Source organism: Artemia franciscana, chromosome 9 (genome assembly GCF_032884065.1).
Source record: "Artemia franciscana chromosome 9, ASM3288406v1, whole genome shotgun sequence".
Taxonomy (NCBI): domain Eukaryota; kingdom Metazoa; phylum Arthropoda; class Branchiopoda; order Anostraca; family Artemiidae; genus Artemia; species Artemia franciscana.
This window is the reverse complement of record NC_088871.1, coordinates 31566360-31594053: the sequence shown is the minus strand read 5'-3', so window position 1 is coordinate 31594053 and position 27694 is coordinate 31566360. Positions and strand designations below refer to the sequence as shown.

Here is a 27694-nt window from a genome sequence, read left to right as displayed (position 1 = left end):
AAAACTTAAAGGAATAAATCAGTATATGTCAACAACTCAACATCCAAGGTCATTCCTTTTTTCTTTTCTTTTTCTTTTTTTTTAGTAAAGCGCAAATTATGTTGTGGTCTTGAGAAGGCATGGGGGTTATCAGCCCTGCTCATGTTAAATCGTGCTGAGTTTGACTTGGCTATTTATTGAAATTTCTGTTCGTTTTGAAGTTTCATTTATTTACTGATAGCGATTTGTGGTAGTTTTACGCTTGCAAGATTATTTGACTTTACTGCTGCTCATTCTTGGCTTAAGGGAGTTCTTTAAATTTCTTTTTAGAAACTCATTTTGTGGAAAAAGTTTTGTATATTAATAACAATAATAAATACACAGTTAAAATTAGGTTAGGAATAGAAAAATGTTTTGTCAAAAGTTTAGACAAAACGCAAAACTGTTATAAAAGAATTCATCCCATCAAAGACAGACAGCGTGTCAATTTCCATGAAGTTTTATGCCCAACGGACTTATTGTTCTCTCCCATATCTCTTTGACCTGACTCTTAAGCGTCACCGTAGAAAAAAACCTAGTCATTGGAAAAGAGACTAAATCGTACTAATATTTTGAGATCAGGATATAGTATTTTGGCTACCTAATTAAATTTTAACCGCAATTGTTACCATATAGTATAGAAATTTAAATAAAAAAAAATAAACCAACATATGACGGAGGCTACCACCTCCTTCAAGTTTGTCCAACCCTTAATTGCAATTTCAACTTTTGGTCTGTTGAAATGGGCTCATGGAAATAAGCTTAGCTAAAATAAATACTAGTTAATTTTTGTATTTGAAGGTTTTGAAAAGCAAACCATTTACGCATATTTTCTTTCTTTTTTTTATAGAATAGAATATATTTATTCACTGCAATAGCCGGAGCTAGCATTAGCATGTCATGACAAAAATAATTGATACCTTCAAAAACACTCACAGGAAAATTTAAACAAACAATATATTAATCAAACATTAAATATTAGTCGCGTCAATATTATTAAAATGACGGGTAAAATATGGAACAAATGATTTGCGATATCTCTCAGTGCTATATGCTGAGCAAGTCAGTAACTGTGGACAATTGTTTTTTATTTGTCGAAGTCTAGTAACTGGTCCTCCAGTTGGGGGGCTCGCAAAGTTGGGTAGTAGACGACAATGAGCTGGGGAATTTAAACAATTTAGTCCAAATCTATATGTTAAGCCATGTCTACGACTATCAAGTGAGTCCAAATTGAGTTGTTTCAGTGCATCTTCGTAAGTTGAGTAGTTTTGTCCAAGTATAATTTTTACAGCTCTTTTTTGTATCGTCTCAAGTCTTTTATGCGAATATCATTGTTTTCGAAAATTGAGGGATGCTGCGATCTTTATTAACCACCCTCACTCTGAGCAGAAACAAAGCCTGTTTTCAAGGGTTCTTCATTAAATAAGTATTTTGAAATCAATACAATAATAAAACAGCGAACAAATACAACTATTATACAAAATTGTGTTTGGATTCTTAAACAAATCTAATTTTTTCCTATCATGGGTGGCAATTATCTCCACTCCGCTCCCCTCCCTATCCCCACTTTCAAGGGTGCACTATTATTGTGCCTTAACTAATACAGAAAATCAAATGGTTTATACTTTTCATACACTGAAATAAACATTAAAGGGAAAGTTCAATTTGATATTTCCTAAAAATATTTTAAGTAGCGGTCAAAGTTAGAGAGGCCCTAGTTGCCGAATGAAAATGCCCTGGCAGAATTTCTAAGGACCAATTGAGCAAAAATTTCGATGTGTGTGAAAACAACCTTCAATATTCAGTTTTCCACTATTGACCAGAAACGTCTTCAGTGAACCCTGAACTGTGATATTTAAGGTCCATTAGGACAAACAGGGGAAAACAGAAATACGCTCTTGCAGGTAAATTCCTGGAGACATGCAATAGACTCTAATACATAAGAGTGCGGCTATTCTCCAACCATTCAAACTTTATAAAGGGCTTGAGTGTCATTAACATATTTCTGAAAACAACCAATAGTTTAAGCAGTATGGTTTTTGTTAGTCAAAACACCAACAAAAAATAATACAAAGGCCACATCAGGCTCCTTTTGGCTTAAAAGCCAAAAGAGCCTGATATCAAAAACGAACATTATAGATGTTGCTTTTGACAACGCGTCAATGAAAACTGGCACTCTTAAGAGGTCTTGGAGTAAAGCTTAGAAATGACATGTTGGATTTGTTTGTTTTGTGTTTTATTAGGTATTTAATTGTGCTGCGTACACATTATGCAATAAAAGCTCTACCTGATGGTCTTAAGCCTTTTTTAAAGGAATTAATACTTAAAAAAAAAGCTTCTTATTGTTCTAATTAAACGAACATAGTATTTCAGAAGTCATTCTTAGAGAATTAGGACATAATTGAAACTTTTGAACCCAGGCTCTCTCAGGCTCTTAACTTTTGGTGGTAACTTTAAACCAAGGATATTAAGTATTTACTATATTTATAAAGGGCCGATTGTTTTGATTTGTATATTATTATCAAAACTTCTTTTTTTAGTCTATGGCAGAAACTTGTCTGAGTGGTTTTACGAAAACTCGCTTAATTTAACACAAAAGTTCGGGTTCACAAAGTAAATCAATTAACTCTATTTTCCAAATCGTTTGAAATTTTAGCGTAATGGATATTTACCCAAGTTTTATTCGGTCATAAGAAAATAACAAAATGTGAAAAGAAAAGAGCACTTTTTTTATAATTTGATTGTAAAACTTGATATTAAGTGAACACAACCCATTACCCTACTCGAGAAAGAAAGTAGACCCAAGAATCTTCAAAGTCCCTTCCATTACCTTTTACATATTACTTTATGTTTATATTATAAAAAGCAACGCAGCGTTTTCGCTACTTTTCTTTTCTTGATTCTTCACAAATAGAGTGGGAAACTTGCAGTAGTTGGATTTTCGGCCACTTAACATGAGAAGACAGTTTAGACTGACAGTCTAGCGCACTAGTTTCTGATCAATTTCAGGCAATGTGTCACCTAGGCACTTCTAAAATCCTGATGCCCCCTCCTCTTGATATTTAATTTTCGTTATTCAAAATTTTACATGCATGCACCTGAAGGAAGCATAAAAAGCCATTAACTTGTTTTTTTTGGGGGATCGTCCTCTAGGCATTTTTTATTAATGAAAACTACTGTCCATATTAAACACTTTTAAACAATGCATAATGTTATTGCGATACTATTGTATATCTTTTTTTTCTCTTTAAAGGTGACAGATGTGATGTCATTCACATGAAAAATGTTTTTCTTTTCAAAATTAAGGCTCTATTCTAAAGTATAGTCAGCCAAAGGGTACACGTCCTGCCCAGGATCCACCAAAATATTGCCATGGCTCACCGGTGAAGCCTACGCCCCATGTTGGAAATCACGAGTTTAGCATCTGGCGACTTCGTTGAAGAGTTGCGAAATTTCGAAAAAAAGATGATTCCCAAATCTAAACAGCAATATCATAATTAAAGCTGAAATTTCTCTCTAAGTAATTACTAATTAGCATTTTTTTTTTTTTTTTAAGAATTATGTTCAGTCAAAATCCAGTCTGTAAAAAGAAGGGCTGAGTCAGCAGGGAAAAATCTGGCAAGTTAGGTAGACTAGTTGGCTTTGACAACACCAAAAGAAGTGAATCTCGGAAAAAGCGGATCTATGGTCAGTAGGAAGAAGAAAAATGCAGCTCTTTTGATTTTAGATACTATCCTTTTTTTAAATTGTTACGGTTTAAATTCTTTCCCTTTTTCGTCCCTGAGGATGACTTGTTACAGGCAAAACATTCATTCGATTCTTCTAATTTTTAGCATTTGCTGAAAAATATACCTATGAATGATCCGATATGAAAAAAGGTTATCAGCTTATACGTTTAATGTGAAGTTTATAACTTTCTTATTGCTATCTATGGGTCTTAAATATAAAGTATTTTGGAAGAGGGTAAAAAGTACACAAGAAAAAACTCCCTGCTTGAATTTTTTTTTCTTCTCTATAAATCCTGACAAAAGTCGTCAAAAGCTTCCCTAGTTTAAAGTAGATTCCCACCAAAAAAAAATAAAAAAATAAAAATTCAAGTAACCAAAAAAAACTAGGAACAAAGAAACTAGCGGCACGACAATTTAAATAGGTGAACATTATATAGAATGTGACACATCAAGCGAATGTTTCACTTGTATACAACAAGACTTTTCTATATAGATATATTCTATACTGTATTCTATGCTCTCTAGATATATTATCCTAGATATAGATATACTCTAGACTATATTCTATATTATGTATATTCTATATAGGTGCAAATTACCGCTTTATGTACTTGATGGTTAATAACGAAACTCTACAGGAAAATAACATAAATGCGAGACAAAGAAGGAAAATGTCAAAACCAACATTAAAGCCAAAAGTAAAGAAATAATAAAACCGTATACACTTGACCGTATGCATTTAATGAAAGACAAAAGTACCTCCAGTTCAGGGTTGCCAGCAAACAGGGGATTGCTTCTGATAATCTGTGCAGCCAAATCAGGATTCCCGGAAAGAGATTGAAACATTGACTGGGTATAGGGAGCAGAGAGCATGTTTTCCATCAGCTGTGGATTTTCCATCATTTGCCTCATCAACGACTGGATACCGGGACTGGACAGCATTGACTATTAAAAAGAAGATTGAAAGAAAAAAGGAAAATAAAAGTAGATAAACAATAAAAATCCTTTCAACGAGGACAATCTAGATACTAATTATTTTACTCTTACTCTTGGAACATATAACTCTTGGAACATACAAATACTTTTTCATGCAAAGCACACACTTTCACAACATGCAGAAAACTTCACCAAACAGGCAATACGATTCTCAAAGAACCAACAATAATTGAGTTGGTAGGGAAATTCTTACAGCACATTCTCTTTTCATCATTAATTCACGCACAGAAAACCCGGATAATCTCTACTTTTAATAATACACTTCGCTAAAATTGGCACACACTTTTCTCGGCTGATGAGAATACTCACCCACTTTTCACGCAAACATCATACTACGCTGACACAGACAGCAAAATGCTTTATGAGCGACTGCACCATTATTTCGATTCACAAATCTATTGCTTTCATAAGTTTTATTTTCTTTCATTTTCCAGTTCTTTACGATGAATAGAACAGCATGCCACAAAATATATGTGATATTACTCCTTTTTGCATGCATACTTTTAACCCGACTATGTTTACAAGTGTTTTAGTGATAGTAAGACATTTTAGGCCACCGGAAGTGGTACAACCACAGTCAAGCTGTCACGCTAAGCAGTACAACGATAAGTTTGAAAATGGCATTTCTGCGTTAAATTTAACAGTATTTGAGAAAATTGCGCTTAACACAACCGAGATTTTGCAAACACCAAACAACGCTGACACAGACAGCAAAATCCTTTATGAGCGACTGCGCAATTATTTCGATTCACAAATCTATTGCTTTCATAAGTTTTATTTTCTTTCATTTTTCAGTTCTTTGCGACGAATTGAACAGCATGCCACAAAATATATGTGATATTACCCCTTTTTGCATGCATACTTTTAACCCGACTATGTTTACAACTGCTTTAATGATAGTAAGATATTTTAGGCTACCCGAAGTGGTGCAACCAAAGTCAAGCTGCCACGCTAAGCAGTACAACGATAAGTTTGAAAATGGCATTTCTGCGTTAAATTTAACAGTATTCGAGAAAATTGCGCTTAACACAACCGAGATTTTGCAAACACCAAACAACGCTGACACAGACATCAAAATCCTTTATGAGCGACTGCGCAATTATTTCGATTCACAAATCTATTGCTTTCATAAGTTTTATTTTCTTTCTTTGAAAAAGGCATGTCTCCGTTAAATTTAACAGTATTCGAGAAAATTGTGCTTAACACAATCGAGATTTTGCCAGCGTGAAATCTTTTTAAATAATCCTTTTCATTGGTGCTCAATAACATAAGATTAGACACTATTAGATTCCCAATTTCTATTGAAATATGAAATCACAATGGCAGCGTTTTTATTTTTAAAAAGTCGACCGAATGCTAAAAGAGTGAATATATACACGACCAGCAGTTTCACGATAAAATCGTGAAAGAATTTGAATAAAAAGCTGTGAAAACGGCTTTTTAGCTAATTTTTTTCCAATTCATGCTTTTCTTTAACTAATAATCTTTCCTCGACTATATTCCTCCAGGCAGGGTAGTGGTATTTTTTTCTTTTTTTAGGAAGGAGGAGAGGCTGGGGTTACAAATAAGGTGAGTAATCAGAAACATCGAAACAACAAGAAATTCTCAATTCTTTTCTTATTTTTGTTTTGTTGGTTCTTTTAAATTTACTTTTCAAACTGTCAAATGATTCAAAGAACCTTCAGCTGGAATTATGAAACAAGTCAGTCAACATACCAAAAGTCATCGATAAATTTTCCGTTTGAACTGAAGCTGAATGACGCTTTAGGACGTAAAATATCGTGCACGCTTCAGTGTTATTTTGCTCTCGTTATACAATTTTAAAACATCATACATCCATTATAAAAGACATCCGTTTGGTAAAATTTTTTAACAATTTGTTTTATATAAATAGAAGTAATCACGCACAATTAATTTTTGAATAATTTTAGGAACCACTTATGAAATTTAATGATGCGACTTAACATATATTTTAAAAAGCTATCATGATTAAAAATCAGTAAATAAAATAGGCTACAAACATTTGCACTTGGGGTCGTTCCAGCAGTCGGAGGAGTGGTAGTGGTAGCAGTAGCAGGTGTCTCTTGTGCAGGACGTGTAGGTGACCAAGGGTTTGGTAAAGGAGCGTTAGCCGGTATATTTCCAGTGCTATCAGTAGTTCCTGGAAAAAAAATATGCATATAAATATATATACTATATAATATAATACAAATATAATGTATATATTTCGTATACATTACATGTATATATATAAATAATATATATATTATAATATATAGGAAAACATATACAGCAAACCCTGTCATAGACAACAGGCTTAAAAAAGAAAAAGAACGAGTAGACTATAGTCTTAGGCAAGTCTTTGAAAAAACCGTTTGCCCTGGTCCAAACGTAAAACCGAAGTCATTTTGGCCCCAACTACCCAGTAGAACTTTATCTGACAGCTCCAACTCGGCTCCCTATCGCGAGGCAAAACAGACTAGACATACAAGAACTATAGCTTTTGAAATAGTCATTTAGAAACACAACATACATCCCCTTTCCTTTAATTGATTTCTTTACCGTCTCCACGCATACTACTACTACTACTACTAATTCACCGCAGCACCAAGCCGTCTCAGGCCAACACAGCTACGCACGCTCCTCCTCCAACCCAATCTATTCAAGGCCTCCCTCTTTACACCCTCCCGGGTAGTTCCCATTTCCTTTAATCTTTCTTTATGACATCCTCCCATTCCAGACGAGGATGACCCGCTTTCTGTTTAGCCCCAGACAGATGTCCAAAAAGGTGATATTTTTATTTGTATAACATTAGACTCTATATGGCGCCCCTCGAGGATATTATAGCCTAATAAACAACACAGCAATCGCCCGGGATTCTGATTATTGGATATTTCTGCACGCATAAATTGTCTAATATTGATCTTTTCTTTACAAACACAACTTTACCACAAAAAAAAAGATTCTAAAAAAAAGTCTAATGCCGTGTTCGGCCCCATAACCTCCAGAACCGGACTCTAATGTCTTACCATTTGAGAAAGTCACACTTGACATTCGGTCTTATACCTTTGCTATATCAATATACACAAATAGACACTGCAAACATTTCCAATTATATGTAGCAAATATATACATATTAGATTTAATGATTTTAATGCCTAGGTAGTATATTCTATATGCAGACTCTATATCCTTAGGAGCGATAACCACATTTCCGAAAAATTATCCTTAATTGAATTAAAAAAAAAACAGCAACAACAGCAAATAAGTTGGGTTACCATTGAGACAAAAAAAAAGGGAATTTGTACATAGACTTAGGGAAAACTTACCAGTTGAGGCTGCAGTTCGGTCAACAAGACTTGCAAAGGGATTGCCACCAAGTTGACTTTGGGCTGCATCCATCATTGGCTCTTGGATATCATGGTACATCCGAGATAGCGCATTAAACCCCCCTAAAAAAAGAAGAAAAATTGGAAAAAATTATTTCGATTTTCACTTTATCTATTATATATATATATATATATATATATATATATATATATATATATATATATATATATATATATATATATATATATATGTACATATATATATACATATTTATGCATATTTTGCATATTATGTTTTTATAAAAAAAATAGTACATTTTTGCATATTTATACTATTTCTCGAAAATGGCACCACATATTTTCGGGAAAATTAGTATTCTTCGATATTCTCACCTAAAAAAATGATCTAAATAGGTCACAAGTTTGAGAAAATTCGATAAGATCCTTAATTTTTGAAATTCATATCATTTTAAGTTAATGACGTCATATTGACGAATACATTTGAAAACCATACATATGTCATATTTGCCTCGTTAGAGATACGACAGAGTAAAAACCAGTAAGCTTATAGTTTTCAATGCAACAAAGTGAACTTAATGAAATCGAATTACCGGAATTATATCTATGACGAATTACAAAAGGAACATGGCTCGGCATAAAATACCAAGTGTAATTAGTCTATTTACAAAAGGTGTTTCATAAACCTATGCCTAACAAGGTATTAAAACAATTCAAAAACCTTAAAAAAGAAAAATAAATAAATCTTATACCTTCGCATAGCTGCTTTTCAAAATGATTCGGGTGATTATTGCGTTCGGAAATTTGATTTGAAGCAATTTTCATTGAACAATAAAAGAACAAGTGATACCATAGCTGACAGACAACATGTAAAGAAGAAACTAAAGAAGAATTTATCCCTAACCATAGACAGGAATGAACCCGTAAGGCTCTGACCAAGAGACACACTTTCATCCACCGTACTGTAACAAGGTATTGAATAATTTGATTTTTCCACACAAGAGTATGTACATTGTATAAAGGAATGTAATGGCAACGCAACAACTGCTCATAAGAAGTCATTGGGACCCTTCAGCGATCTATGTGATTCCTGGGGAGCCCTCCATTTTCCCGAGGAAAGAGTAGCGGAATGCCGAGTGCCGGGTCCTGGCTTCGAAATCGGTTATTTAGTTGTTTTTTTTTCTTAACTGGCATATTGACATTTCTGGCCAATAAAACGATCTAAAAAGGTCACAACTTTAAGGGACTTTGCATTTTTCCCATGGTGGTTGTATTGAACCTATGGTGATGCTATGACATCAAAAAGAGGCTCATATGGTCTGCGGTCACAAGACAAGTGACAATGAGAGTCGATATATACAAGCCTATCGCGTAACCATGCCATGACGCAGCTTCAAAACCGGCTATATAATTTTTTTCTACTTAAAATTAGCAAATTGACATTTCTAGCCACAAAAACAATCTAAATAGGTCACAGCTTTAAGAAATTCGTATCTTTCCCAGTGTGGCTGTATCGAATCTGTGGTGACGTCGTGATATCAAACAGTTCGTGGCAACGACCTGTAAGTAAGGAGTGACCCGGCTCAATAGTAACCAAAACTCTAAAAAATAGAATTTTGATACCAATGGATACGTCAAAAGAATCGGGTTTTCCTGCTTATCCTAAATATACAAGTTTCACCAAGTTTAGTTTTAGCCATCAAAAGTTACGAGCCTGAGAAAAATTGCCTTTGTTTCGGAAAGAAAGGGGGAAACACCCCCTAAAAGTATTTGAAACTTAATGAAAATCACAACATCAGATTCAGCGTATCAGAGAACCATACAGTAGAGGTTTCACGCTCCTATCTTCAAAAATTTTAAATTTTGTACTTTTTGCAAGAAGAAAGAACACGGAAGCGTGTTTATTTGTTGTTGTTTTTTTTTTCAGGGGAGATCACGTCGACCTAGTGGTCCTAGAATTTTGCGATATGGTTCATTCGAAAAAATTTAAAGTTCTGGTGCTCTTTTTAAATGACCAGAACAATTGGAGAGCAACTAGACCCCCTCCCACACTTATTTTTTCCCAAAGTCACAGGATCAAAATTTTGAGACAGCCATTTTGTTTAGCATAGTCAAAAAGCTAATAACTTTCTCTTTTGGGGACGACAATCCTTCCCAAAAGGGAAGGGTTGCAAGTTAGCTAAACATCCTCTAGGCATCTACCAAGAATGGTGACAATCAGTCGTGATAGAGAAGCTAACCGAAACACAAAGTGTTAGTTTGCTTCCTATTTCTGGAAACAATCTTAGGAACACTTTCTGGTGGCATAGAAGAAAACATCCAATGATCACAAACACAAATTGAATGCAATCTATCAAAAATTAATATATCTGTGTACACATCAAACACATTGCTGTCAAGAGCTTTATCCGACTAGAAATAGGTAACGTACCACTTTTCAGCAACCCTCGGCACCGAAAGGAGCTCGTCTTCTTTTAATACTAGCATTTGTACTCGCATGAGCTTCTTCCTTATAATTCCAATAGAGGGACCAGGTGGGAAGCTAACCAAGTTTTGTATTGTGAAACACGCGATTTTGAAACAGGCCTACATCTACAATTTGCACTAAATGTAAAAATTACTTAAATCATTGGATACAATAAATTCAGATCCATTGAGCCAGAATTATGATATTATATAGAGATTTTTCTATTAGAATGATCTAAACTTGCTTAAAAACAGGGTAGTTTTACAATAGATCTGACGTGTTTTTTCAATCTAAAATAAAATTTTTGTTATGTTTTTACGGGTTGGACAAAAATTTCAAGAAGGGGTTCAAACCAAGTATAACCTCCCCCCCCATACCCCTGTATACTGCCCTTGTGGATGGGCAAAGCTTAGTCTCAGGTACTGAATGATAGTAAAACTGTAGTCTTACGCGGTAAGAATGAGACCGTCAAACTACAGAAAACAACATATCATACTTGCACAAGAAACTTAAACCTTGTGCAACCTAAATTATCTTAAAAATTTGTAACAACCAAATGAAAAAGCGAAAAGCATACCAGTTTTCAGGTATGAACAGACCTAGGGTGGAGCCAAGGGGCAAAATATGTTTTCATTTGATGTCCTTGGTACTTTAATGATTTATGTTTTCTTTTTTTGATACTACATAGTAATTCACCTACAGTATTGACAGCGGATGAGAGCAGAGGGTGCAGTTTAAAATCATTCGCTGTAGTCACCTCATTTTCGACAATTACTATTATCCTTTTTACAATTATTTATAGAAAGATGGAGGCGATGCCATCACAAGGGGATCCTAACAGCTAGGTCTGGTACCACTTCCCCTTACAAAAAACATCAATTTATTATAACAAAATAACAATAAATGTATTTCTGAAACTTACTTATAAACATTATTCATCAAACATAAATAAAAGCCACGGAAGTGGCGTCTGGTACCACTTTTCCTTACAAAAAGAATCATACTTTTATCTCTAACTGCAAAAAAAATGGTTGTTAAGTTGAAAGAGAAAACATTGTACTTTTTCATAATGAAATGCTACAACCAAATAATGATAGCTTATAAAGAAAAGGCTTACCAGGGATAGATTCTAAATTAGACATAGCACGATCTTGATGGCGCATCATCTCCTGAAGCATTGCTGGGTTTGATGCTAGCTCCATTGTCTGTCGCAAAAGCGCTGGATTATTGAAAACATGGTTCAACTCAGGATTTCTCTAAAAAACAATTTATTTTCAAGTATAACTTAAAAACATGCGGTGGTGAAATACTTCTTCAAGAAGCTTTAGAGTGTAGTCACTCTTAATAAAGATATCCGTTCTAAGTAGATTTTCTATTCTTTACAAAGTAAGTTACAATTGGAAAGATCAAAGATTCAATTTTATTGCTGACCAAAAGGAATTATGTGCACGCTACTACTAGTAATCGAGTCAAACTCAAAACAAGCAGCAATTACATAAGTACATAACTATAAGTGGGGCAATAACACAAGTAGGGCTCACAGCCCCTATGCCTTCTCAAGGCCGGAACGTAATTTGCAATTTACTAAAAAAAAAAAAGAATGTGCATTGTCAGTTTAATATTCATATGCTGATATTTATTTCTTAAAATCTCAATACTTTTTTATTTATTAAAGTTATAAAAGTGAAGACATTAACAAAAGATTTCAGTAAAGTACAAATTATGTTCTGGCCCTGAGAAGGAATAGAGGTTGTGAGCTCTACTTATGTTAATTTCTGCTCGTTTTTAGTTTGACTCGATTATTTATTGTAATTTCTGTTCGTTTTGGGTTTAATTTATTTATTGATCCTGATTTTTGGTAGTTTTACACTTGGTATAGTATTTGATTCTATTTTTTGTTTAATGGAGTTCTTTACTCTTTGAAAAACTTTAGTTGTGGAAAGTTTTTTTTTCACAATCTTTTAGATAAAGATTCATAGATAGATAGAGCAATACCATTTCTTGATACCGTTTTTTTCTTATAGTTACTGTAGTCTAATACTCTTTTGGACCTTCTGGGTTGAAAACACAATGTGTAGAACAGATAACAGTGACAGAAGGATGAATTCGTAACTGAGAACTTGCCTCTGGAAGAAGCCTATAGGGCATTGCAAAGATAAAACGTGCTAAAAAAAATATAAGCGCTTAATATTATATTCCATAGAGTAGTTTAGTAAAAACAACAAGACAACTTTGATTTAATCAACAATATAATGATTCTAGATACATTGATGTTTGTCTACCTAGATTACGAGTCTGAAGCATGAAACCTCTCCCCAAAAACACATTTACTATGGTCATTCTGCCTAGGCTTTCAGCCCGCAACAAGACTACTAAAACTTCATCTGACATTTAGATAAAATGGGAGAAACATATCACGTACTTCTAATAGTTTTGAAAATCGCACACTAGATGTGAGAAACTTTTCAAAACAATTTTTGTGCGGGGTGGGGGGATAAGGTTTTTTAGTTGCATTTTTACGATTAATTTATAGATTGGAAATATGATTTTTAATTTTTTTTTTTTTTTGGGGGGGGGAGTCTTTTTGTCCCCGTTTTCACGACAAAATTCCGAAATGTGTGTGCATGAGTGGGGGGGGCACACACCTCTAATAGTTCCTGCATTTGCGGGCTAGATGTCAGAAGTTGTCTCATGTAGTCTGGATTGCTCATTAGGCTCTGAACCATGGGATTATTCATAACATCTCTCATCATCTGAGGATTCTGGCGAAGCTGTTGTGTCATCTGAGATTGAAAATCGGCAAAATTGACACCACCGAATCCTAAATTTCCTAAGCCTGGAAGTCCACCAAAAGCCCCAAGACCAAAAGGAGTCGAAGACACGTCTGGAGAAGCTGAAAAAAAAGCAACAATTAGTCAGCTAGTTATCATCAATGAGCAAAGTGACTAGTTATTGTTTTTTTGAACTGGGAAGCAATCACATTTTATTTTATTCTATAGGGTATTCTTCGAATTTTAGTCACTATTATGGTATTAGCATGACGAATGCTGAAGGTACTATAATTACTACAAATGTTTGAAAACAAAATAAATATACTATAAATGCTATGCTTCCAAAAATGTGTAGGGTTGAATATATGTTGAAAACTGAAGCAGACAGTTAATGTCGTCCATGGCGACGCTATTTTGGGTTGGCCAATTTATCTTAAAACTTATTAAAGTAGATCATAAGTACATCAAAAGTATGCCAAGGAAATCCACAAAACATATATTTGGCTAAAGAAAACAGCCGCAAAGTCCGCTCTTTTTTATTGCTTAAAAATACATATTTACATGCCCAGTTTTCCCTGGTTTTCGGTATTTATTTCATAATTTTAGACCGAAGTCTCGTACGCCTGGCGAGGGAAGTCGAATATCACTTACTCTATACGAATTATTTTTGATTTTGCATCGAAATCTTTGTTTTAACAGTTTTTAGTTCAAAAATGATATTCACACTTGTTACTGTTGTTACTTGTTGAGTCTTGCAGTGCACTTCATTTGGGGAGGATAAGCACAAAATTTAAGAAAAGAATTATTCCTTCTGCTAAAATATTGTGAGGATGAGGAGTTAGATCATGTGGAATAGATAAAGCATATTTATAATCACTTTCCATTTATACTTTTTCAGAGTAAATTTTCTCGCAAAAATAAAAAACGTGTTCCACTAGCACTCATTAATTTTGTCTCAAAAAAGGTGTTCTATGTGGGTTTTGTAAGACAATTGCTTAGAAATATTGTGGAAAAACTAGATAAAATAGCATTTATCCTTTTTCAAATAAATATAAAAAAATTCTTCAAGAACAGATATAAAATACCAATTTGTGATAATACTTTGTTTATTGGGACGACGTTTCTTTTTTCATTTCACACGTAATTCTAAGAAATTTATTTTCAATTTTAATCAAAATGTTCCATCTGGAAATTCCTGAGCAAATTCCAACAAAAAACACTCAAATGAAAAATACCCCTTTTATTGGTTGGTAATGCCCTCTCTGTTGACAAGATGCACTTCCTTCTTTTATATGGGCTTTTTATGAGGGGAATGTTATTTACTTGTATCTTTTGACATTGTTAGTCCAATAAAAATGTTAATGTAACTGGGAAGAATTATAATTTGAATTTTAACAAAAATCCTTAAAAACCCAATATAGCTAAACTTCCAGAATTCTTTGTAACTAGCATGTCGCGTTAATTTAAACTGTCTCTTTAAAATGAAACATGTTCTCTTTGTAGCCACCCTAACCTTGGAAAATAGACCTAGTCTTTGAGGGTTATACCAGGTGATTAAGGGGTAGTTAGCACAGCAAAACATTTCTCTTTTTTGGCGAAAATTTCAATATCGTAATGCTGTAAAAGATTATGTTTACAACTTTCTTTAATCCAAAAACCTACTGACAATAGAGTGTACTGGGCTGTTACTGGTACTTGGCTCAATAATACATCAATAGTTTCAATACTAAATCAGGCTGTTAAATACTAACCAATGGGCAACACTCCAAGGTTTACAAAACCTTCGGCATTTCTCTTACTGAAGTGAAACCACCCAAGTTCCAAAAAAAGTGAAACCACCCTTTTATTGCATCATCTTTTTAAAATAGTCGAACTTGTTGAAACAATCAAATCTATTTATACAGAGTTGTATTTGACGCACAAACACCTTTAAACCGATTCTGACTCACCACAAATATGTTTTATATATAAAGTACTGCTAATTGTTTCATTTCAAAAGCTTTGAATAGTAGTTCCATCTGCACCAAGTCACAAACTAGAACTTAAAGGTTCAATCAGTTATTGCTTGAAAACTGGATTGACTACCAGTACCCAGTCCTGTGAAGTACCAATAAATGATGCCTAGCTGCTTCTGAAATATTTGTCTGGGATGTTTCAGATCAAACTGAGCATAACTTTGGCCATTTGTTTTAAATTTACAATACAAATCATATATTTTTATTATGAAATTTTAGTCTTTTAATGGATTTTTTTATTTTTTAGTCTTCCATTTTGAATTGTTTAATGATCTTAATTAATACAAAGAGCACCTAAAGGCGGTTGGTCAATGTGATGTGTTGCTGTCAGTCCTACTGTTTAAAACAAGTACAAAAAGTAAGGAGCAAAGTCATACAGCAAAATATTTTGCTTTCATATGACCTGATGAGTTTTATCATATCATTAAATCATGAATTAATCATTAAAATATTAATTAAGGAGGTGTGAAGTGAAGGCCATAGATGGAATCACTGAAGATTTGGAAGATGCAGCCAGGCGGCATAATAGTAAAATTCTATGCTGGCATCCTAATAAATTGAGAGGAAAGCATCAATTTGGACTTATCCCAGGTAAAGATAAGAAGGGTTAAAAAGAAGAAAGAACAAAAGAAGGGCTAAAAAGAGATGCACAGAACATTCTGAAAAAGTACTAACCCATAATAAAGTTACATGAAAAAATACAAAAAATGAAAAAGCTTGTGACACTTTGGAAGCGAAGAAAGATTTGTTTTTTTAAGGATGAATTAGTGACAGTACTAGAAGCATTAAAAGAAAAGACCCAAGTTATGATAGTGCTGTAAATGAGTTTTTTTTTAATATGGTAGTTTTGAAGTTATATGTAAATTACTGAAGATTATGAATTTGGTTTATGAAAAAGGTGAAGCAGAATAGCCAATGTCAAGGGTGTTTTCGTTTTTTTTTTTTTTTTTTTTTTTTTTTACACTTGAAGAAAAAGCTTGGAAGAATAGGAAGACAAGTCTGCAAACCAAGATTAGAATATTGAAAGCAACATTGACAACAGCAGTCAAGAATGGTCCTGAAACATGGGCAGGCCAAAGTCGAAGGAGGAGAAATTTTCTATGGATTGTTTTGGGTACCAATGGACCGACCACATTCCAAACAGTAAGTTGCATGAAAAATTGGTTCTATCCCGCCTTCTAGAACTATAGTGAGAGAAAGGTTGAAATGGCTAACCCTTGTTCTGCAGATGAAGGATGAAACATTGCAAAAGATTCCTTGTTAGCATACCACCTAGGGTAAAAAAAAAACAGATCATCCCAAATGGGGTGTGAGGAGGACATAAGAATAGATCAAAGGAAATTGGAAAATATTGGGAAGGAGTACAGAGATCAATAAATTGGGATGGAGGAAAAGCTTGCAAAGCTATGTGGCCTCAGGCGGTTTGGTGCTATAGTGAGTTGTTACTATTAGTAGCATTATAAACAGTTATTTCAAAATTGATTTGTTTTTTTTCCATTTTCTCAAAAAAAATAAATAAAAGCTAGTTACCCTCTCTCCTTACCTTGGCCAAGACTTGGGTTTTTAGTCTTTTCAAACTACATTTCTTATTGGACACAAGAAACAATTATTAACAGATTATCTCTTAACAACTAACATTTACTTCTTGACCTGACAAGTTTTAAAGACTTAGAATTTTGTGATAATGAAAGCATACAAAATCCTTTGTTAAGAGAAATAAAAAGAAAAAAAAGACAAAGAAAACCTCTGGTAGTATTTGTAGGTGTCTGAGTAGATGGAGTTTCTGTTTGAGTTCCTCCAGTTCCTGCTCTGATCACTAAATGAATTGTGAAACCATCTTTGATAGCCTGTTTTTCCAAAGAGTCCTCATCTTTCAAGATTTTACCAGCAAATATCAAACAAAGTTTATCTTCTGAACAGTTGAACTTGGTGGAGGCTTCAGCTTTCACCTAAATAAGAGAAAGGCTCAGTCAGATCAAAGGAATAGCAATCATGGTGAATTGCTGCCTAGTCAAAGAACATTAGGCTACAGCAATGAGTACTAGTTTAAATTAGTATTTAATAAACTGCAGATGAAAAATTTGGTTAAATGTATGAGCAGGCACCTTTAGAGGAAGGGAGTAGCCTCCCTGGCTTTGAATTTTGCTTCTGGTTCAGCATTCCTTATTTTTAATAATCCACCAGTGCCCACAATATTTTTGTGGTCTAAACTCCTTGCAGCAACTGAAAGTCATAACTCATATAACTGCAATAAATGTATTCATATAGAGTTGCTTCACTCTACTATTTATTGACAATATGAGTTTGCTTCTCTTGTGGTCAAAGTCTTGTAAAGTGACTCCCAGGATTTCAGCTGAATTCTAAGCCAAACCAAAGTTTTTGTTCGAAGTTATAACCTTAAACTGCAATTGCTAGCAAGATAAGGTGGTAATGACTTTTTGTAGATTTCCTGTTGGTGGTGGTGGCAACTTCAGTTCCAATTGAGCTTCCAGTCAACAGTGACCCAATCTTTGTCAACCTCAGCTTTGAACGGACTGGTTGGACTGCCTTTTCTGTCAATTTTATAATCCATTTTCCTTCAGATATTTCAAGTCTTACTGGTAGGCTATAACAATGTTGGAGATAAGACGCTGTAAATATCTTTGGAGACTCATGTTAAGGTTACAGATCCCTTTATGAAAGTTGTATTCATGTTAAACTAAATTTGTCCAAGTTCAAGAATAGTCATTGCCCTGGAAGAGTTGATGCAAAGACTTAAAAATACCTTCCCTGACTCTAGTATGGACTATGCATCCATTCTGAAAGGGATTCACTCATTACTGTTATTGTTATCATCAAAACAGTAAGCATACAGTGCTTGTTGTTATAAAAATGAAAACATGATTAGTGGAACTAAAACAAATTGAAAATTATGAAAAATACTTCTATACTTCTAAGAAAATGTATTGACATAATGTGATGAGAAAATGGTGTGTCTACAATACTCAGCTTTCCAAGAGAGGAAAAGCTACAATACCAGCCTTTTACCAGCATTGCAATTTCTTTCTGCCAGGAATTTGTTCATAATATTGTCTGAAATTTGGCAGTTTCTTAAAATCCAGGTACTTTCCCTTTACTTGTTTAACAAGGCTTATAAATGGATTTGAGATTACAGTATTAATAATTTTCCTGAAACACTACAGTGCCAGCACAATTGGGAATTTTTCTACAGGAAGGAAGGGGGTCAGTTATCCCATTAGGTTTGTAATTTTTGTGACACTGGTAAAGTGGCTTTTCTCATTCTTGGAAAGCCAATTGTTATGTTTCTCATTAAAGTATGTCAATATATTTTCTACAGGGCACAGAGGTATTCTTATGTCTAATTTCAAGACAGATATGCAGCCCAAATTAGGGCATAAGAAGGTTTTTTAGCACTTGCCTCAACTTTTACAGGACTATTCATGAGCTTGAACATTTTTTGTTTACTTTGAATAAAACCTTCAGAAACAAATCTATAGCCCAAACATACATCTTCAATGATATTTTCAGCCTCATAGTTGCAGCTTTATCATAGCCTAACTGTAAGATTAGAAAAATAAATGAACTGTAGGACTTGTGTATGTAGCATAGCTGCCTAGTTCCTTTGGTTCCAAACATTGTTCTACATATTGAGTCACTTAGAGATCACTCAGAAAGATTGGCAAGCTGGAAGAATCTTGCTGCTATGGGAATACAAAGGATGTAAGAGCCAGTGCCCTGGCTACATGGTTGCATAATATTGCTCTCTGTGCCTTGAGCTCCTACTACTAACAACTCACTCCTTCACCAAGCCCCCTGAGGCCAACACAGCTGTGCAAAAGCATCCCCTATCCCAGTCTATTTAAAGCCTCCCTCCTTACACCCTTCCAAGAAGCTCCAATTTCCCTTGAATCTTTCCTTACAACCTCCACTCAACCAATATAGGTTGACCTCCTTTTCATTTGGCCCCTCATGATAGGTCAAAAAGGGCAATCTGTCATTACCTTAAGATGAAATTACAGCTTGGAGCGATCTAAGGATTTGGTCCTTGTAGGCTCTGTGAAGAATTAAAGACGAGTTGAAGACTCATGGGCTGCCCAATCATGCTTCCACTCTACACCACTCCATTCAACATCCACTCTTGATTTGAAAGTTTCAAGACAAGTTGCAGAGACAGCATATTCTGACAGTCTATTCCAAAGCTGGTGACTCTGTTTGACAAGAACTGATTTCTCTGAGGAGTTTGCATGATGTCTCAGACAGTTTCTTTGAGTGACATCCAGTAGAAGAGGTGGTGACAAATGAGATAAGTTTGAAAGCAGTTATGATATCACTGCATTTGCACCTATATATTAGGCTTGGTAGTATGAGGCGATGAAGATGCTCACAATAGGGAACTGTTTGGAATTTGCTAATCAATTTTGTTGCTCACCTTTGGACTGCTTCTAGGATGAATGTGTTTTTTTTGTAAAAAGGGGATGCAAGTGTCATGCCAACTTCAAGTTTTGGTTGAACAAGAGCTTTATATAGGGTTGTCATGACTCCTGGAGAGCGGCTACTGATGGTTCTCTTTATTGTTCCTAGGGTCTGGTTAGCTGATAAAGCAGCAATAGCAGCATGAGAATCAAATTTAAGTTTCTCATCAATCAAGACACCCAGATCTCCATCCTCAGGAACAGCCTCAAGTGGTAGGTCATTGAGAGCATACCCAAAACATGAGTTTTTTCTCCAAAACGATGTGTTTCTCCCAAAACACATCTAAATGTGTAGAAGCTCAATAACCAGGCATTTGCCTAATTATTAAGCTCATTTATATCACGTTGAAAAACCTCTGCATGAAGCTGGTTCCTGATACCACCAATGACTTTGGAATCATCAGCATATAAAATTAAATAATTGTGTACTACACTAGGGGTATCATTAATAAAAATATTGAAGAGGGTAGGGCCAAGGATAGTACCTTGCAGCACACCACTCTTGACTGGTGATGAATATGAATAAATAAGGATTCCATGAATTGTGAATATTCTGACCTGTTGAGTCCTTTCAGCAAGGAATGCCTTAATCCAGCCAACAACTTGGTTGTTTATTCCTACAGCATGTAACTTTACAATCAATCTTTAGTGGCAGACCTTATCAAAGGCTTTGGGTAGGTTAAAGAAGGCAACATCAACAAGAATTGCCTTATCTAGTAGATCTGTAACAAGATTGTAAGACTGCAGTAAATTTGTGTCAACAGATCTACCACTTTGGAAACCATCTTGAGAATAGTGAAAGATACCATTCTTTTCAAGATGTTTAATAACAGCATCATTAACTATTCCTTCAATCACTTTGACAACAGAAGAGGTAATACTGACTGGCCTGTAATTTGCAGCAGAATTTCTTTTTCTCTTTTTGAGAACAGGAGTTATGTATACTTTTTTCTGATCCACCTGAAGTTGTGCAGCTTTGATTGATTTTTGGAAGATTATAGCTAATGGAGTATCTAGGATATCTTCAGCATGTTTAAAAGAAGACAAGGATGAATATTGTCCAGACCTTTAGATTTATTTACATTAATTGGAGCAAGTTGATGTATACCTCCAAAAGAGTTTGGGATTTACCTTGATTTGATGAGCCAGTTTATTTTTGTGATTTGATTTTAATTTTTTAACGTTATTTGTAACAAGATTTCTGGCTACCTGGTATTTTTCAAAGCTACAAGAGTTTCTATCCTTGCAATACTTTTTCTATGCTTTGGATGAGATTACAAATAAAAGGAGTTAGATATGGCAGTGTTTTAGGCTGTCTAATCATCCTGATGCTAGTATGCCTCAATTCAGCACTAGGTAATAAAGTTTTGAAGATATGCCAAGAAGTCTTGAGATCAACATCTGTGGTAAAGCTCCAGTTAACACATGCTAAATCTCTACATATAGCATGTAATCAATAAATGAGAGACGCTTATAAGTAGTTTGTTTGCTGTAAATATTAATTATAGAGAGAATTGTAACATGGTCACTTTTTCCAGGGGGGGGGGGGTAGATAATCATAGCTTATCAATAGTTCAGGACTAGAAAAAATAACTAGGTCAAAAAGTGTTGGATTCTGATCACAACAAATTCTTGTAGGCTCATTAACAGTTAGGTATAGATAATTGTTTGATAAACAAGATGCAAAGGGGGAACATGTGGTTTGTGCTTAGTGATAAAGGGAACATATGTGTTTAGTGATAAAAGGGGAAACATGTGGTTTAGATTGATATCTATAAATCTGTAAAATTTCTGGTAGGTTGAAATCACCAACTATAATTGTCTCAAAAGTTTTGATTTTTAAATACTGGATTCCAAAAGGGCATTTTCACTAATAATCTGGCTTGGAGAACTAGGGCTATGATATGCACATCCAAAGCATATTATATTATTGTCAATAGTTATAGTTAACCACACTGTTTCAATCCAAGGTCTATAGTTGTTTCTGGGAATAATGACACCTGCCTGCAGTTCCTTAACAACAAGAGCTAAGAGCTCATATGGCACTTGTGATGAGGTCAACAGAGCCAAGAACTCATATGGAATGAGCTCTAGCAAAATTCTAAGAATCCATAGATTGATTTAAAAGGAAAATCAGAGGCTTCATGCTGGTCTGGATTTAAAATAAGAGCTCTGAGTCACAAGGTCCTTCTAAATATAAAAATTCATTAGGATCCAATCACCCATTTGTAAGATACATCAATTTTCATGTTTTCCAAGAATTCCGGTTTCCCTCTCCAACTCTCATCAATGTCACCAGAACTGGTTGGGATTTGAAATGAGAGTTATAAAGCACAATATCTTTCTAGATATCAAATTTCATTAAGATCTGATCACCCATTTCTAAGTTAAAAATATCTCATTTTTTCTAATTTTTATGAATTACCCCCCCCCCCAACTCCACCAAAGAGAACAGAGGGGTCTGGTTATGTCAGTCACCTATCTTGGACTTGTGTTTATTCTTTTCACCAAGTTCCATCCTCATCTCTCTGCTTTAAGTGTTTTCCAAGATTTCCAGTCCCCTCTCCCCTAATGACACTGGATCAAATTGGGATTTAAAATAAGACACCTAAGTTAAGAAGTCCTTCTATATATGACATTTCATGAAGATCCAATCACTCCTTTGCAAGTTAAAAATCCTTCATTTTTTCTATTTATTCTGAATTAATCAGCCCCCCACTCCCCCCCCCCCAGATGGTCAAATTGGGAAAAAGACTATTTCTAATTTAATCTGGTCTGGTCTCTGATACATCTGCCAAATTTCATTTTCCTAGCTTACCTGGAAGTGCCTAAAGTAGCAAAACCAGGACAGCAGGATAGACAGACAGACCAACAGAATTTGTGATTGCTATATGTCACTTGGTTAATACCAAGTGCCATAAAAATAGCCACACCTCTTCTACAATCAGGGTCCACTAAATTTGAAAAAAGTTTATAACCATTGATGCTGATGCAAGATTCTGTAAGTTTGGTAGTGCTAAATTTGGAGTACACTTCCACAATTGAAAGCATAACAGCTTGTTCTTTTAAAAGAACAGAGGCAGCCTCATTCTTTTTATTTGAAAACAGATTTGTCATCCTTCATCTAAAGAAAATACATTACCTATCTCAACTTTCCTCTCATTATAGCCCTAAAAAATAGGGTAGAACCACAATTTTTGCACAGCTTATTGAAATATGGTCAGTGAGATTTGTGACCCTTCATATAAAGAAAATACATTACCTATTTCAACTTTCCTCTCATTATAGCCCTAAACAGTGGGGTAGAACCACAATTTTTGCATAGCTTATTGAAATATGGTCAGTGAGATGGTTAACTAAAGAATCTGTAGAAATTTCCTCCAGAAAACATCTAATAATTTCACCTTTGTCTTTCCAAATCTGGGACACATGATCTTAAAGTTACATGAACATATCCAAATGACATATAGAATCAATTTTGGACAGACTTAATCTAAGACAAGTGTTTTGAAACAGAATAGACCTAAATGCAATTAGCCTAGACTGTAGGGGTAGCTGATATCAAAATCCAAATGTTGAAAAACTTGAAGTTTTTTTATGTTATAGTAAGCTAATCTTAACTAGCCTAGGCCTATCTAGACCTATATGCATAATGTATAAGATCAGGAGCTTCTTTTTGATGTTTAGGAAATATAGTTTTTAATCAGGATATCTGGCCAAGACTAGGTACTGCCTGAGTACTGAGATTCTTAGCCTACTTGATGTATAATTCAGGGTAACCTATAAAGCCTAGGTCTATTTGCACATTAGAAGGAGGGAGGATCAGTTCACTTCTGACTCAAATAAGTGTTAGCCTATATTTGTGTCCAGAATTAAATTTAAATTCTAAGTGTAAGGTCTATGCCTATTTCTATGTCATCACATTAGTGATTTGATCAATAAAGTTGCTCTAGCTAGGCCCTATTTTTATTTAGTTAAGATATTTCCTTTTGTTGAGCTACCAAACTAGCCTAGAATATTTCCATAAGAAATTAGGTATCCCTTCAGGGTCTATTTAAAGGCTTTGAAATGGATTAATGAAATGATTATTAGGCCTATACTTAGAAAAGAACATGGGAAAATACATGGAGTAGCCTAGTAGGCTATACCTAAAAAACCCTTAAAATGTAAGCAACAGAGTTGTCTCCAAAATTACTAGTAAACCTTAAATATATTCTTGTATGTATCTAGTTCAACAAAAAAATTCACTCTAGCCTAATTTTGAGTTCAGGTTAGGCCTAGGCTACTTCCCAGTCTTTTCCATGGCCTACCTGCTTTATGCTGGCATTTTTATCAAAGTGAAAGCTATGCTTTTCTTTTCCTGTTTTGATTGTGATGTTGATTTTGTCACCACCCTCAACAGGTTTTACACTGGATGCTTCTTCAGACATATTTGTAAATGATCTTTTAATATTAAACAATCTCTTAGCTGAAGTTAAAGTTGCTTGTCACTTATAACATGGTTGTCAGTTTGTCATTATATTCAAATTTTGATACTAGCAGCATGTCAATAAGGTTTCTGCCGAAAAGAACCGGTAAAGAATAAACGACACTAATATAAAATAATAAATACATATCAAAAAGTGTCGAAAAGCTCTTAGTTACCCCCTGTGCATGTAGCTATAGTTATCTCTTCAAAACAGGGATCTACCGCATGATTGAAAAACATCTTATATGACCCCGATTCATAAAAAGGGACGAAGAGACTCTGCAGAAAATTACCGTTCTATAACCATCACTTTTGAAGTTGTAAAGGTGCTTGAAAGATTTGTTAACAAAGCTCTAATTGAACATCTTGAGTTCAATAACATCCTCTCCACATCACAACATGGATTCAGATCTGTTAGATCTGTGGACACTATCCTCATCCAAACATATCAATTATTGATTGATTGCAGACCAGCAATCAATTCAAACAGACCTTGACAGCGTAGGAAGATGGGCTAATATGTGGCTCATTGCTTTTAATATTGGCAAATGCCATGTCATCCATTTTGGTAAACACAACAAGTATCATAAGTATTTCCTTCCAGACAACTTCCTTTCTGCTGTTTCCGAAAGAGATCTCGGAGTTATTGTTGATCACCAATTAAAGTTTAGCAGCCATGCCAAGTCTGTTTCATCTTCTACAAATAAATCCCTCGGTATTATAAAAAGAAACATCTCCAGCTGACACCCAAGAGTTTTTATGAAGTTGTTAAAGGTACTTGTACGACCACGTCTGAAGGTTGGAATGTCATTGACAGCCCCTGTTTTCAAAATGATGAGAAGTTGCTCGAAGATTTCCAGCGTCGTGCCACTAAGATGGTTGGCAGCAAGAATAAAGTTCCATATGAAGAAAGACTACGTCGTTTGAAGCTGCCGACACTTGCATACCGAAGAAACAGGGGTGTTGTGATTTTAACCAAAAAATCCTTTCTAAAAACACCCTTTCTGGTCTCTTTGCACAGCCCTTACATTTTGGTACTAGAGGATATTCAATGAAGTTCTATATGCAGCATTCCACGAGTAGACATAGAAGTCATTTCTTCAGCCAAAGAGTCATCAATCTGTAGAATCATCTGTTTTGAGGAAACAGTTTCTGCAACTTCAATTGAAACGTTCAATTCCCACATTGATAAGGAATGGCTCTGCCAGGAGTTCCTTTACAATTGGGAAGCTGCAGAGTCCTCCACAAGAGTCTAGATCAACAACCACAACCTACACCAAATGAATTTTTTTCATCACTGGAGCATCACAAGGATGGAAAATCCTTATATCGCTCCAAGCTGCGATTTAAGGTAAAAACAGTAAAAAAAAAAATGAATTTACCATGCTATTTTGTCAACCAGGGTGGAATTAAAGTCTTTTGGTTTGGTTCAATAGCTCTAGCTGTAATAATGGAAGTTGCAATAATATTTGCAGTCTTAGTTGCAATCGCAATAGCAGGAATAGTACTAGTTGTCACAGTTGCAAATAATAGCAGTATTAGTAACAAACTGTCGTATTTGTAGTCTCAAGCCGTCACATTCGCATTCATAAGTAGACACTGTCGAAAGTGTAAGCGGTGACAGTCATAAGCAGCTGTAATGATACTCGTACTGCATCCGTATTCGTAGTCACAAGTAGCTGCAATTGCAAGTAGTCTCGGCCACAAGTATTCAAGATCTTAAATAGTTGCTGACGTAAGTAGACATGGTGACAAGTAGTAAAGGTTGCAAGTTGTTGCAGGCGTAATAACAAGTAATCCCAGTCACAAGCAGTTGTGGTCACAAGCTACCAAGTCTTGATCACTAGTAACCTTAGTCACAGTTACAAGTAATCACAATCTTTAGTATTTAAAGTCACAAGCAGTTATAGTCGCAAATATCCAAAGCCCCAAGTAGTCGCAATAGCAGATATAAGTAATCAGAGCCATAGTAAAATATAGTCACAGTCGCAAGAAGTCACTGTGACTGTCTGAAGTAGTTGCAGCCAAAGTAGTAGTAGTCTCAGTGGAAAGTAATTGTAGTCAAGGTCACGAGTAGTCACACTCGCAAATACTCTTAAGTAGTCATAGTCGCAGTCACAAGTAGCTGCAGTTACAGTAATAGTAACAAGAGTGGCTCCGAAAATTTCAATGTAATAACCATAACCGCTCCAAAGATATTGCAGATACACCCAGTCGGTAGCCTGAAGGCAAATGGTGTCTGGATTTAGTTTAACATCCCCTTAATCTTTTCTGAAGTTTCACCTTAATATACTTAGAATTTTCTGACACGAGTAGGATCAAACAATCCCATTATTTTCCAATGATTAATCATGTACGTAAGCAATGGGCGCATAAAACAAATTTTTGTACCGTTTCTCTGGTATTGTAGGGAACGAGATCTCCAGAGACATAGTTACTAGATCTTTTGACTATTTGGAACAAACGAGGCATTTAAAAATTTTGAACAGTGTAGTGAGGCAGATCATCTAAAAGGGACAAGGGGACCCTTTGCCCAACAAATACTGGTCAACATACCCAGAAAGCTTCAGCTACATACCCTCAGCTGTTCTTGAGATATTGGTGATGCACTCTTTGGACAATCAGTATCCACATTATGTGTTTTGATTTCTTTCAACATCCCTCTCAACATTTCCTGAAAGGAGCCAAAAATAGAAATAGTCACATTCGCAAGTAGTCTTATCTGCAATTGCAACCAGTCGTAGTTACAACTACAGTAATAGTAGCACTAGTTATAGTATAGTTGCTATAAAAATTTCAAGTTAATACACATTGCTGTCCCTAAGATATTGCAGATTCCCTTTATTTGTAGCCTGGATGCGCACAGCGTCTTTGGATTTAGTTTAGAATCCCTTTGAACATTCCCTAAAGTTTTACCTTAGCACCTTAGCTTTTTTGGACATGCTTACGACCATACATCCCGCCTTTCCCAATGATAAATCCTGTATGTAGTCAATGGGCAAAGTGTTTAACTTACTACCCTTGCCCCAGGCAAGGGTTATTACACCTTTAAAAATTCTAAATGTATATTTCCTTCAATTTTTCCTGGTTCTATGACAAGCTTCGCTAATCTTGATAAAAAGAATACGACTGTGGTTGACCCTTAGACTATGTGGAATGGTGTTAAAAAGCTATAGTCAATAACAGGAAATTGAAACGAGGTGTGTAATTCCACGTACTGACATCTCTAAACTTATTTGTAGACTGAGCTTACTTTTATGTAATAAGTAGAATCAATTAAATTAAATAGTCCACTAAAATGAAAATAATTTAATAATCCAAACTTTGAAACTTGAAGAAACAAAACATTTAGATCAGATAAATTAATACTGGAGGGAGAGTAAGGAGATTTTGAAACTTCCCGGACATCGTG

At 34.9% G+C, this 27694-nt stretch overlaps 1 protein-coding gene across 1 annotated transcript in view; it reads right to left on the bottom strand.

The window, feature by feature from the left end:
* Positions 1 to 24340, bottom strand: part of LOC136031272 (ubiquilin-1-like) — a 32206-nt gene extending 7866 nt beyond the window's left edge. Inside the window, exons 1-7 of the mRNA XM_065710708.1 lie at positions 24125 to 24340; positions 17087 to 17291; positions 13202 to 13449; positions 11674 to 11812; positions 8072 to 8194; positions 6764 to 6903; positions 4506 to 4691 (exon numbers count right to left, since the gene is read on the bottom strand). Of these exons, the coding sequence (XP_065566780.1) occupies positions 4506 to 4691; positions 6764 to 6903; positions 8072 to 8194; positions 11674 to 11812; positions 13202 to 13449; positions 17087 to 17291; positions 24125 to 24244 (1161 nt within the window). The 5' untranslated portion in view covers positions 24245 to 24340. The remainder of the gene's footprint in view (positions 1 to 4505; positions 4692 to 6763; positions 6904 to 8071; positions 8195 to 11673; positions 11813 to 13201; positions 13450 to 17086; positions 17292 to 24124) is intronic.
* Positions 24341 to 27694: the final 3354 nt, after the last annotated feature.